The sequence below is a fragment of the Chanodichthys erythropterus genome, chromosome 11, assembly GCF_024489055.1.
Source record: "Chanodichthys erythropterus isolate Z2021 chromosome 11, ASM2448905v1, whole genome shotgun sequence".
Classification (NCBI taxonomy): Eukaryota; Metazoa; Chordata; class Actinopteri; order Cypriniformes; family Xenocyprididae; genus Chanodichthys; species Chanodichthys erythropterus.
The window spans coordinates 59,847,889-59,862,888 of record NC_090231.1 but is presented as its reverse complement, the minus strand read 5'-3'; the positions used below and the strand labels follow the sequence as shown (position 1 = coordinate 59,862,888).

At 40.0% G+C, this 15,000-nt stretch overlaps 1 protein-coding gene across 1 annotated transcript in view; it reads left to right on the top strand.

Annotated features, from left to right (window-relative positions):
* The window catches only part of dctn6 (dynactin subunit 6), a 20,891-nt gene that overhangs the window by 624 nt on the left and 5,267 nt on the right, over positions 1-15,000 (top strand). Inside the window, exons 2-5 of the mRNA XM_067400315.1 lie at positions 570-634; positions 11,967-12,072; positions 12,344-12,432; positions 12,511-12,558. Of these exons, the coding sequence (XP_067256416.1) occupies positions 570-634; positions 11,967-12,072; positions 12,344-12,432; positions 12,511-12,558 (308 nt within the window). The remainder of the gene's footprint in view (positions 1-569; positions 635-11,966; positions 12,073-12,343; positions 12,433-12,510; positions 12,559-15,000) is intronic.

Here is a 15,000-nt window from a genome sequence, read left to right as displayed (position 1 = left end):
TGTGACAGTGAGTTCAATGAATGTGAGTTTTGTGAATTACGCTCATGTCTCTATCTGAGGCTCAACCCTTCCAGCAGACGAAGTGTAAAATAACTTTATTGAATAATTTCAGTCACAAACTCGAGTACTAGTGTAAGTGAGGAAACCCGTTACCTGCTCTCTCACAGTAATATAAAGTGCATCAGGTGAACGATCACAGCAGAACTTGTCCAGGAGATTCAGTTATTCTGACCGATTCATCGAGCCGTTTCTCTCTCTGAGTTCATCATTCTGAGATCAGAGAGTCTTCAGGTCACGAACGCTCGATTATGAGTGCAGAAGGGTAAGAAAACCGTGTTTTGTCTCACAAAACTCATATTCACAGCAGTTCTCCTGTTGTAACTATAGATTTCATGTTGTGATTCAGAGACACATTTCAGTCGTACGCAGGATCTTTTGCATTAAGAAACATGTCAGAAGTGTGTTGAAGCCTCATGAAGATCACCAGTCTGATGTATTGAACACTGTGTGTGTGTGTGTGTGTGTGTGTGTGTGTGTGTGTGTGTGTGTGTGTGTGTGTGTGATTTCAGCGTGAAGATCGCGGCGGGAGCTGTCGTGTGTGTGGAGAGTGACATCAGAGGAGACGTGACCATCGGTAAAACACATTTAACCCACTGTAAACCAAACACTTCAGCAAAAAGTTGTTTTTACAGTTTATACACTGATGATACAGAGACAGATATCATTTATTATCCATTATAAAACAGACAGGCCTCTGTTTGGCCGATCCAGTGTTGCCATAGTAACAGCAGCTGTGCAGCACCCATAGAGAGCGACTAATAAAGGGTTAATTCTCCTCATTTTCTCACCCTGCTGTTGTTCTGATGCCCTTCTTTCTTTCTCAGACCTAAGAAGGGGAATTTTAAATAAATGTCCCGCGCACGTGTCCGTATAAGTGCAGTGAATCCAGCTCCTGAAAAAAGATGATCTCAATCAGAACGATTGAAAACTAAAAATAACAACAAACCTAAATTTAAATATAGCTGCAAGCAGCAATTACGGGGCCAAGCACAAACGCGGCACAATAAGCCAGCCAACATGGCTTTGAGCATCAGACCACCTGCAACAGTGAGTAATTAAAAACCTATTGAGATCATTTTAGGCAAACGAGCTGAATAATGATCAAAAATGAGTATTTACTGGTTTATCACATTCCACCAATAGGTGGCGCTGTGACTAGGGATGTCCCGATCACGTTTTTTTGCCCTCGAGTCCGAGTCATTTGATTTTGAGTATCTGCCGATACCGAGTCCCGATCCGATACTTAATAGCCTACATAAAAAAGAATAAAGAAGAGCGAAAAAACAGATCCAGGAACAGTGCTTTTCAGGTTTTTCAGGAATTCAGTTTTCAAATAGTAATCAAATATAAAATATCACTGCATATTATCTTTACTGTATAAAATAAATAAAGATTAATCATTATTGAAGTTACAAAAACTATCCAGTCAAGAGCAGTGAGTGATTTTTTTGTTATTTGTTGTTTGATTTAACATTAAATACAGGCAGCAGGAATAGTTTTTCTCCCTTTAAGACATGCACAATCCAGTACATATACTCTTACACATGCGCTGTCTTTCTCGACTAATATACGTTCACTTAAGACATAACTGACTATGTTTGCTAGGATACTCACTAGGACGGGCATGTTGACATAATTTTTGTATGAATTTGTCCGTTGAAGCGCAAGACTTGAAAGAGAACTCAGTATTTGCGCGCTGACTGGAATAAGCGTGTGCGCGCTTCGGATGAGCGCACACAAATATTCTCACAGCGCGTGCGAGATCTCTTTCGCGTCTTGTTCTTGAAGGTTTAAATCAGCAAGGCTTAAACGAGTTAGTTTAAACACAGATAGCAACGTGTGCTGTTCAGGTCTCACCTGCGCTCGCGCGCTATCAACACCCGGGTGATGACGGCGTAAATGACTCGACATGAGAGCAGACGGCACTCGCTGTTAACAGTTTACAAAGAGTGATTGTTTTGTCCACGCTTTCTGATTATCGTTGTTGTAACGTTTTGTGCATCCATCGACTGAAACATACATTATCTGAACTCTGTCTGTATTCCACGTTGCTATTTTAAACAAACCATATTAACCAATAGATGCGTCGTCATTCGAGATGGACCGCAGTGCAAGTGCGGTCTGTAAGTGGAGAACAGTTGCACCCCTAATACATATATATCCGAGTCCTGATCGGGAGGTAACGTCCGATTCCGATCGAGTCTGAAACCACATGATCGGGTCTGATTTCCGATCATGTGATCGGATCTGGACATCCCTAGCTGTGACCAAATTAATGTGGTATGGTCAGAGTGAGGTGACAATGACACTTGCAAAGATTGGTGTCAATATGTCAAAGCATTGCAGAGATACAGCTTCAAGACTGGGTTTTGCATCATGCCTCAAATTTGTTGCTCCGGTATACGAAAACGGTTTGACATATCAACTTGAAATCCATAACGTTTTGTCGCCATGGTGTAAAGATGATACATTTCAATTTTGGTGAAAATCGGAGCAACGGTCTAGGAGTTCGAATAAGTAAGTTTTTAAAGAAAAACAATATTGTGGACAGGAACTTCGGCTGATTATGGAAAATTTGAAATCTGTGGTCTCAGCATGACCCAAAGAATCTACTGAGACAAGTTTCATTACAATCAGTTAATATAGTCAGTAATATAGTTAACCCTGTCATTATTAGCATTTTTGTAAATTTTGTTATAAATTTTGACCACAAGGTGGCGCTGTGCCAAAACTTTTTGAGTATTGTCAGGGCATGGTGCCAAAGACCCATACCAAGTTTCGTAACGATACATTAATGCGTTCGTAAAATACAGCATTTTACCACAAAATTTAAAATGGCTGACGGCCAAAATTGCCAATATGGGAAAATTGGTTATCCTTCGACTCGGCATGTTACCCCGAATCCAACGAGACCAAATTTATGATTTTTGGACGAAACCATCAGATGTTATAAGCAAAAATATCCATTTTTCATATCTCCGCACCAGTAGGGGGCGCTGTGCCGAAACGCTGCATGGTGCCTCAGGTCATGCTTGTGATGACATGTACCAAGTTTGGTCTGAATACAATAAAGCGTTGTGGAGATACAGCCTTAAGTCTATTTTCGCAAGCACTTCGTACAATTTGTTCCCGTGTTTTTCGAAAACGGTTTGAGGAATCGACTTGATTTCCGTCGGCATGGGCTGAAGATGATCTGGTTACATTTTCGTGAAAATTGGAGTAACGGTCTAGGAGGAGTTTGAAAAAGTAGGTTTTTAAAGAAAAACAATATGGCGGACAGGAAGTTCATCCGACTATGGCAAATTTGATATCTCTGTTCTCAGCATGACCCAAGGAATCTACAGAGACCAGTTTCATTATAAGCAAAAATATCCATTTTTCATATCTCCACACCGCTAGGTGGCGCTGTGCCGAAACGCTTCATGTTGCCTCAGGTCATGCTTGTGATGACAGGTACCAAGTTTGGTCTGAATATGATAAAGTGTTGCAGAGATACAGCCTTTATGTCTATTTTCGCAAGCACTACGTACAATTTATTCGCGTGTTTTTCGAAAACGGTTTGAGGAATCGACTTGAATTCCATAACTTTTTGTCGGCATGGTCTGAAGATGATCTGGTTCAATTTTCGTGAAAATTTTTATGACGGAAAATGACGTCATAGGGTGCAATCGATTCGTCTTGAGCCAAGGAATCAGAAGAAAAAAGAATTCAAAAGTTATTAACATAAACATGAGCTCAACTTCGGACAGCTGGTGGCGCTAGAGAGATTGAGATAGAGACTCTAAATTTGCTATGGAAATAGTTGAGACTGTCCTCTAGCTGTGTGCCAAATTTCACAACTTTTTACCATACGGTTCTATGGGCTGCCATAGACTCAAGAGCGGAAGAAGAAGAATAATAATAAAAAAAAAAAAAGAAGGCCAACGGATACAATAGGTGCCTCCGCTCCTTCGGTGCTTGGCCCCTAATGAGAATCCTGCCGTTGGTCTCGTTCATGACACTCTGTTAGACTCCAGATGAAGAAAAACATGACAAGAAATACACGGTACCGTCTGAATACATCCGCTGTGTTAGCGTTCACGCCTTAACAGAGATATTTAACTCGGTACACAGATCCTGTTTTGGGGATTTCTAGGCGTTTTTATTGATCTTGATTCCTCACAGATTGCGTGTGTTTCTGTGTGAGTCTCGTGAACGTGACCAGCGGCCGAGGGCAGGATTTTCCTTCAATAATACATTGAATTTCAGCTTGATTTTCACTGAACCCTGTCCTCAACCGCCGAACATGGGCTCGCTCTGTGACACTTGTGTTTTTAAAAGCTTGATGCTGGTTTCTGTTAAAGGTGCGGTGAGAAGATCTTCAGCAACTCTGTTGATATCTGAAATCAGCCCAAACAAACACACCCCTCTCTTCATTGCTCCGCCTCCAAAACTCACACTCCAATACTAACCCTGCTCTGAGTCTCGAAGCCCGGCCCGATCGCTGCTGGCCTGAGAGGCGAGTGACTCTAAACCCCTCGTTCTCCAGCAGTCTCACTATACACAAATCCGCCGCGAACTCTATGGGCGCCGCCATCTTGCCTGCGAAGTGTGACGGTGTGACACTTGCCGGTGCCCTTTAATGACATTTCAATGAAAAGCGCATCCTGCTCATTAAAGAAAATGTCTGGTGAAAGGGAACATGGGTAGATGATGTCAGGCAGTGGCCAAAACTTACCGATAAAGGTAATTTATTGACAACATAATGTAATAATGCAAAAATGTAATGTAATTAAGAAGTGTATTAATTGATGACAACAATAAAACCGAACGCTGTCATTACTAGCTGTGTTGCTAATATGTTCACAAGCTTCACAAGTTTCAAATAATTATTAGGCCATCCTTAAAAATATTCTTGTTTGCCATAACCCGACCGACCCAATTAATTATTTTTTCCCCTTTTAGTCCGACCGGCTTGCCGATTGTAATTGCGTTAAGACCCACGGATATTTTTTTACTCTTCAAACAGCTAATACAAATGCAATAAAATGTGAGACACACGCAATTGACGCTTTCACACGCTCTCACGCCACACATCCATTTTCTCACGCACAGAAAAATCGCGAAGAAGACACAGAGACCGACAGACTAGACAGAGCAGGTTACTTATGATAGAAAAAAAATCTCAGCTCTCAGATTCTGTCAATTTTATTACGAAATTCAAACGATAAATACCGTTTTAGTGCTTGTAAATGTGACATGCTAGAAATACAGATTAAAAATTATTACAACATCAAACAACGTATAATGTTATGTTCTTGTAAACATGTTTTTCAAAATGGATTTATGTATTCACACTTACCTTCGTCTGAGGTAAATCTCTCAGAAATGACCGAACTGTCAGCTAGCAGCCCCTCACACAGAACCTGTTTTGGCTGATATTATTTTTACTTGTATCATTAAATAAAGTTATTATAATAAAAAATGCATTATATTTAAATTGTTATTTTTAAATATTACTGCAAGCTGATAGGGCTCTCTGTATGTTTACAGCATTAAGTTAGGTGAGTTGTGTTTTTTCTTGAGAAAAATTAATGCCTACCTTGTGTAGCCTACCTAATATTTATCCAAATGAGTGAATATTAAATCAAATCACAATAATAATTAAATAATAATAACTGAATAATTGAATTAAAATAATAATAAAGTGTAGAAATTGTAGACCATGTAAACATTGTAACATGTCACTAAACCTAATAAAATTCAGCTTAGTTACTAAAATGTTTTGACAATCACAATACACTTATTGTGATGCAATAATAAATTTTTTTTACAGTTTACATTTTTTTTACATCTTAAATTTTTTACGACCTACCGACAATTTTTTATTTTTTTGGCTGTTACGGCAAACCAAAATATTTTTAAGGATGGCCTTAGCCACGACCAGTTTTAGCAATAAAATACATGTTCTTACAGGTATTCAGGATTATTTTATTAATCATCTGGCATGCGATGAGCATCTCGGTTATGTGTTTCATCCACTTTTGACGCACATCTTGGTCCTCCGCTCGACCAGGAACTCTGTGCAATCCGTATGGCCGTAAACATGGGCAGTCAATGTGCAACAAAGCTTCGTGGATTACACAAACGGTGTTATTCCAGGCCTGTAGTTTTGTGCTGTTGTTAAAACAACCAACCACACAACACGCCCTGCCCGGCATCACTGGACAGCATGCACACTAAAAATACTATATAGCTAACATCTACTACAGCCTACGGGAACAACACGCTACTTCTGCTACAAGGCACGCAGTAATGGCGGCGCTGCTTTACTTCAGTGTTTCGCCGGATTTGTCTATAGGAATGCTTCATGAAAAATAAAGTGCAGTTTATGAACAATTCACAAAGAAGCACAAAAAATAAACGTACAGTACACAAGAGTGAACACAAAGAGTTTGTTGTTAGTCGAAACAGCACAGCAGCTCCAGACACTCTAACCCAGTGTTATCACATGAGAAGGAATCAAAGCAGCCTCAGGTCTCTCTCTCTCTCTCTCTCTCTCTCTCTCTGTCAAATTCAAATTCAAATTGCTTTATTGGCATCACATATTTAGGTACATATTGCCAAAGCATTGCATAAAGCAAAACAAAATCAAACAAACATACAAACAAGAACATATATAAAATGCATTCATATATATACATATATATCTATACACATATTGATAGTAGTATAATTGGATGTGTTCACTCAGTACCTCTTAGTTTGTGGAAATTATAAATATATTGTGCTATTAAAGTGGAAGAAGGTCCTTCACCAAGTAATATTTTCAGTTTGTCAGTTTCGTGGAGCGACTGAACTCCGGGATGATCTGCTGTATTTGACAGTACAGCGACTCTCTTAAGGTTGTGTATTTATCACAGTGGAGGAGGAAGTGTGCCTCCGTCTCAACTGCCCCTGATCTGCATTCATTACAGATTCGATCTTCTTTGGGTAACCATGTCTTCTTGTGTCGCCCTCTTTCTATGGCCAGCTGGTGGTCACTAAGCCTGTACTTGGTTAATAAATTCCTGTGTGTTGTATTTCTGACAGAGGTGAGATATTCAGCCAAACTGTACTCTGTTTAATCTGAGATAACACTGGAGATGACTTTGCTCTTTCGTTTGCTCTTTCCAGTGCTGCATGTATGCTTTTTTCTCTTTAATTTCTTGAATTCTTGCATGATTTCCAGGGGCAGTGATTTTGAATGCTTTGTTTGTCATTTCTGACACCATTGCACAAAGATGACTTTTCTGAGCACTCAGTTCTTGTGTTTTTAGTGCTTTAAAATGAAGTGTGTCTTCAGGACTAGATTTTAAGTGTGTCCAGAACTTTAAAGCTCTTTTTTTAATCATGAAATTGAGGGGAAGACGGCCTAGTTCTGCCCTACAGGCGTTATTAGGTGTGTTTCTGTGGACATGAAGGATGCTTCTACAGAACTCTACATGGTGACCTTCTAAAGGATGTTTGTCCCAATCCTTATGGCTGTAGTTACTCGCTGGACCCCACACCTCACTTCCATATGAGGCAATGGGCAGTATTACACTATCAAAGATCTTTGTCCAAATTCTGATTGGAATGTTTATTTTGAATAATTTAGTTCGTATGGCATGCATTGCTCTGCGGGCTTTTATAAGTAATGTTTTAATAGCCAAATTGAAATTTCCAGTGGGTGTTAAAGCCAAACCAAGATAATTATATTGTAAAGAGTGCTGAAGAGTGGTGTTGTTTACAGTAAATGCATGTTTATGTTCCAGATTTCCTGATTTCTGTTTTTTTTTCTGAAATATCATAATCTTAGTTTTCTGGATGTTGACTTCTAAGGCCCAGTCATGGCAGTATTTAGTTAAAATGTCTAGGTGGTTCTGGAGACCTTCCGCTGTTTTAGACAGAATTAGTAAGTCGTCTGCATACAGTAAATATTTGACTTCTGTGTCAAATACTTGTAGTCCTGGACTCTCTGATTGGTCCAGTAGATCTGCCAATTCATTAATATAAATGTTAAATAAAGTTGGGCTGAGACAGCACCCTTGTCTGACCCCTCGCTCTTGGGAAAAATATTCTGTTCTCTGATGACCTATTTTTACTGCACATTTATTTTGGTTATACATGTTTTTAATTAAGTCGTATATTTTGCCCCCAATACCACTTTGAATGATTTTATAAAACAATCCTTTATGCCAAATGGAGTCAAAAGCTTTCTTAATCTACAAAGCATGCAAATATTTTTCCTTCTTTCTTTTGGTGTACGTGTTTGTTTATTAATGTGTGTGAATATGATCAGTGGTTCGATGTTTAGGGAGGAAGCCAATCTGAGATTTGCTGATGACATTGTGCTGCTTTAAGAAAAATTAAATCCGAGAGTTAATTATAGAACAAAATACTTTTCCCAAATTACTGGTTACACAGATTCCTCTGTAGTTATTAGGGTCTGTTTTGTCTCCACTTTTAAAGATGGGAGAAATGAGCCCTGTATTCCAGACCTCTGGAAAAACACCTGAACTCAGAATCAAGTTAAAGAGTTTAAGCAATGCATTCTGAAGTTCAGGAGAGCTGTTTTTTAGCATCTCATTTTTTATTTTGTCAGGGCCACAGGAGTTCTTGTTGGGTTATTGGATAATCTAGTGGATTTTGGTTGTTTTTGATGCATGACTCAAGAGTGTTCAATTTTTCAAGGACTTTTAATTGGTTGGGATTATTTAAAGGGTCAGTTTGATGGCTATAGAGGTTCTCGAAATAATCTTTCCAAATTTGACCATCTTGTATGGCTGGTTCTTGTGGCTTTGTGGTGTTCAAACTGTTCCACATGCTCCAGAACTGGCCCTGATCAATTGTGTTTTCAATCTTTTGAAGCGTGTTGTTATAATAATCCAGTTTCTTCTGTCTCAGTGTGTTTTTGTATTGTTTCAGAAGTTCTGAGTGTTTTAAGCGCAACTCGGTGTTAACTGGATCTTTGTGTTTTTGATTTGAAATTAATCGTAGCTCTTGTCTAATTGTTTTACAGTCATGGTCAAACCATTTTTCAGAAGGTTTTTGTTTAGTGCTTTTTTTGTGTTTACATGGTGTCATTTTATTTAAATGAGCTTTTTTTGCTATATTTTCAAAAATGTCATTAATATGTTTAATTGCTAAGTCAATTCCCTTCCGATTAATATCAAATGTTGAATTGCTAAACAATGTTATGGAATTGACTATTTCATCTGAGTTTATCACTCTGATATATGTTTCAGCAGTGCTATGAGTCCATGTATATGATGTGTCAAGTTTATATAGACTTGGCTTTGTATGTATTTGTCTTGGTTTGATGTTTTCACCCTTAATGGAAACAATGATCTGGCTGTGATCAGACAAGGGTGACTGAGCTTTGATGGTAAATGTACGGAAATAAGAGGGGATTATATTTGATATGGCATAATCTACAACACTTTTCCCAAGATTTGTCTCTCACTCTCTCTCTCTCTGTCTCTCTCTCTCCTCTCACTCTCTCTCCTCTCTCTCTCTCTCTCTCTCTCTCTCTCTCTCACTCTCCTCTCAATTTTCAATTTCACATGAGCTTTATTAGCATTACTGTGAATCACAGTGTTGCCAAAGCATTAACATATTATACATAAATAATAAAATAAACAAACAAACAAAACATACATGTATACATCATGTTACATGCAGCAATGCAAACAAATGCATCTTAGTAAATTCATAAATAAAGCAGGTCTCTAGAGAGTTATCCATATCTAATGTTGTGAATGGCTAACACATATTTAGCAGCTAGTGTAGCTGTGTTGTCATCTTCACCAAGCATGAAGGTCATTTTCTCAGCATCACTCAGTTCAATGAATGATGGAAAGAGAAATGTTTCTCTTGCATTGTGATATTTAGGACAGATGAGTAGGAAGTGTTTCTCATCCTCTATTTGCTGTAGATCACAGTGTCTACAGATCCTCTGCTCTCTCGCTGTCCATGTTTGTCTATGTCTTCCTCTCTCTATTTCTAGATCATGGTCACTTAATCTGTATTTGTTTCATTAATAGATAATTTGCCAATTTAGTGGTTCTATTTAGGGTCGAGTAACATTGGAGTTTATTTTGGATCTCAAAATGTGCTTTTAGTGATTCATCATGAGTATCTTTTAGATTTTTGTCAATTTCTTTAATAATAGTTTTGGGGTTGTAGCTGTGGTCAATTGGGAATTGAGTTTCATGGACAAGTTGAAGAGCGAGTGTGTTTAGAGGATGAGATTCTGCTGAGGTTTCATTGGCGAGGAGGGCTTTATATTGGACTGAATCCGGATCAGACTGATGGAGGTGATGCCAGAACTGAACACATCTCTTCTGGATCTCAATGTTCAGCGGGTACAAACCTAATTCAGCCCTACAGGCGTCGTTGGATGTGCTTCTGTGAACCCCTAAAATGTTTTTGCTAATTTCCAATTGTAGTTTTTCTACTGAAGTTTTATCCCAATTTCTAAAATTTTGTACTGGTCCCCAAATTTCACATCCATATAAAAGAATTGGTTTAATTATTGAATTGTATAATTTTATCCAAGTTTTAATGGGTAATTTTAAGTGACCGCATCGTGACTTTATAGCATAAAAAGCCCTCCGAGCCTTTTCACTCAGTGTTTTGACAGCCAGACCAAAGCTTCCCGAAGCGCTGATGTCGATGCCCAGATAACTGTAGCTGGTGCTATGCTGTAGGACCTGGCCTTTATAAGTGAACTGGTGTTTGTTTGCCTGAGATCTGGCCTTTTTCTGGAACACCATTACTCTGGTTTTGTCCAGATTGACTGTCAGGGCCCACTCATGACCGTACTGTTCCAGCTGGGGCAGGCTTTGCTGGAGACCCTCAGGTGTGCGGGACAGCAGGACCAGATCATCTGCGTACAGCAGACATCTGACCTCTGAGTGGTGTAGAGTGAGGCCGGGGACGGTAGAGTGACCTCTGACCTCTGAGTGGTGTCTGGAGCAGACAGAGCTCTCTCTCGCTCTCTCTCTCTCGCTCTCTCTCTCCTCGCTCTCTCTCTCGCTCTCTCTCTCTCTCTCCTCGCTCTCTCTCTCCTCACTCTCTCTCTCCTCACTCTCTCTCTCCTCACTCTCTCTCTCGCTCTCTCTCTCTCTCTCTCTCTCTCCTCGCTCTCTCTCTCGCTCTCTCTCTCTCTCGCTCTCTCTCTCCTCACTCTCTCTCTCTCTCTCTCTCTCTCTCTCTCTCTCTCTCTCTCTCTCGCTCTCTCTCTCTCTCTCTCCTCGCTCTCTCTCTCCTCACTCTCTCTCTCCTCACTCTCTCTCTCGCTCTCTCTCTCTCTCCTCGCTCTCTCTCTCTCTCTCTCTCTCCTCGCTCTCTCTCTCTCTCTCCTCGCTCTCTCTCTCGCTCTCTCTCTCTCTCTCTCCTCGCTCTCTCTCTCGCTCTCTCCAGCACTGGAAATCTTTTCTAATATAAGCGCGGGTCGTAAAGCGCTTGCCCAGTCACACACCTTCATTCCAGTGATATTCTTTGAGCTGTTTTGTATCATGTCCCGTCTCTCGTTCTCAAATCTCCCTCTTGCTCGCTCTCTCTCCTCGACCGTCATACGCCCCTAATGCTGATTGGTTAGACGTTTGTTGTTGGTGTCGGCCGACTAACTCCCAAACAGTGTTTGCGTCCACCTTAAACCCGTTACACAGACGAGTGCGAGCGGAGCGGTTAAAAAACTCTCCTGAGGTCTGAGAAAGAAAGCGGCACCAGAACGACAGCAGGGTGAGGAAATGAAGAGCTCATTTCCATGTCAGGGTGAACTAACACTGAAGGATGAACGTTAATGATTTTATTATGTAGAAATTGTTTTATCAAAGCAATAATTGAGTCGGTTTCGTGACTGAAGAGCGTATTGCTCAAATGTGATCTGTGGATTTCAGGAGCTCGGACCGTCGTTCACCCGAAGGCTCGGATCATCGCGGAGGCCGGACCCATCGTGATCGGAGAGGGAAACCTGATCGAGGAGCAAGCCTTGATCATCAACAGGTCAGCATTATCAAACACAAGACTTCATTCATGATGTTTTAATGAAATCTGAGGGTTTGTGTCCCTCACCGCTGATAAAACATTCACGAAGAGAGGAAACAAACCGTGTGAACGGAGCGGTTTAATCTTCTTAAGAGACACGGACACTTTGTACCATCAACAGATTTAATTTAGGCTTTTATTCACACATAAATTATAGGTTTGGATGTTTAATTTTGAGTGAACAAACCCTTAAAGTCTGTTTCTTCTGTGTTCATGCGTGTGAATACAGTTTTCCCGAAAACATCCTGCCCGACGCCGAGGATGTGGAGCCCAAAACCATGAGCATCGGGATCAATAACGTCTTTGAGGTCGGATGCGGTACGTCTTCATTTCATCAGACCGTCACTTCAGCTTCACGCTTCTGTCAACTAACCCTAACTTGAGTTTGTGTTTCAGTGTCTCAGGCCTTGAAAATCGGGGACAACAACGTCATCGAATCCAAAGGTGAGAAAAGCGTGTGTGAGAGTCGTGCAGAAACACTTCCATTCGGAAGGGCTCATCCCTACGCCCTAATCCCTTCAGAGGGTTCATCCTCCAGAGTGAGAGCTTCGAAGGGATGAAGGGTGTAGGGGTCAAAAAACTCTCTTTATGGAACGCACTTCTGCGTCATCTTAACGAGACCGTCGAGGAGGATAGATTGTGTAAGCTGCGCCATTTGTTTAACGTTACTTTATTTATTTATTTTTGGTTTATCGCACTATTTTTATATTGTGTCTATGTATTTTAACCCTTTGAATGGACAGATAAAGAGAGCTGTAAAGTATTTTTGTTGAAGTACAATGTCGTTTTGACCATAATAATGTACCAAATCAAACTCGTATAAATATTACAGTAGTTCAGAAAAATACTATACATACATTTATAGGTAAAATCGAACTCCTATAACCTCCTGTACCCGTTCTGTGATGACAAACAACTTCCCTGTGCAAAGGATCATGGGGGCCCGAAGTGTCCATCAGTTGTTCCCTTCAAAATCCTTCATTCCGAAGGGCCCTTTGAAGTCGCCAGTTTTGAGCACTTTGGTTTGGAACGACCCTTCAGTATGGCGGCCATGATTATTTCACTGCAAAGTGCCCTTCGGAGGGCGATATATCCCGTTTGGAACACACCGTCAAAGAGTAGCTGATGATGATGAAGATGATGATGATGATGAGGATGATGATGAGGATGATGGTGATGATGATGATGATGATGATGATGAGGATGATGGTGATGATGATGATGATGATGTTTGTGGTCAGGATGATGATGATGAAGATGATGATGATGATGATGATGATCTTTGTGATGATGATGATGAAGATGATGATGATGATGAAGATGATGATGAGGATGATGGTGATGATGATGATGATGATGATGATGATGATGGTGATGATGATGATGTTTGTGGTCAGGATGATGATGATGAAGATGATGATGATGATGATGATGATCTTTGTGATGATGATGATGAAGATGATGATGATGATGAAGATGATGATGAGGATGATGGTGATGATGATGATGATGATGTTTGTGGTCAGGATGATGATGATGAAGATGATGATGGTGATGTTTGTGGTGATGATGATGATGATGAGGATGATGATGATGTTTGTGGTGATGATGATGAAGATGATGATGATGATGAAGATGATGATGTTTGTGGTGATGATGATGATGAAGATGTTTGTGGTGATGATGAAGATGATGATGATGATGATGTTTGTGGTCAGGATGATGAGGATGATGATGATGATGATGAAGATGATGATGTTTGTGGTGATGATGATGATGAAGATGATGATGATGATGAGGATGATGATGAGGATGATGGTGATGATGATGATGATGATGATGATGATGATGATGATGAGGATGATGGTGATGATGATGATGATGATGTTTGTGGTCAGGATGATGATGATGAAGATGATGATGATGATGATGATGATCTTTGTGATGATGATGATGAAGATGATGATGATGATGAAGATGATGATGAGGATGATGGTGATGATGATGATGATGATGTTTGTGGTCAGGATGATGATGATGAAGATGATGATGGTGATGTTTGTGGTGATGATGATGATGATGAGGATGATGATGATGTTTGTGGTGATGATGATGAAGATGATGATGATGATGAAGATGATGATGTTTGTGGTGATGATGATGATGAAGATGTTTGTGGTGATGATGAAGATGATGATGATGATGATGTTTGTGGTCAGGATGATGAGGATGATGATGATGATGATGAAGATGATGATGTTTGTGGTGATGATGATGATGAAGATGATGATGATGAAGATGATGATGATGTTTGTGGTGGTGATGATGAAGATGATGTTTGTGGTGATGATGATGATGAAGATGATGATGAAGATGATGAAGATGATGATGATGATGATGATGATGTTTGTGGTGGTGATGATGAAGAAGATGATGATGATGATGATGATGATGATGTTTGTGGTGATGATGATGACGAAGATGATGTTTGTGGTGGTGATGATGATGATGATGATGTTTGTGGACAGGATGATGATGATGAAGATGATGAAGATGATGATGATGATGAAGATGATGATGCTGGTAATGTTTGTGGTGGTGATGATGAAGAAGATGATGATGATGGTGATGTTTGTGGTGATGATGATGACGAAGATGATGATGTTTGTGGTGATGATGATGATGATGATGATGATGTTTGTGGTCAGGATGATGAAGATGATGATGATGATGATGATGTTTGTGGTCAGGATGATGAAGATGATGATGATGATGATGATGATGATGATGATGGTGATGTTTGTGGTGATGATGATGACGAAGATGATGATGTTTGTGGTGATGATGATGATGATGATGATGTTTGTGGTCAGGATGATGATGATG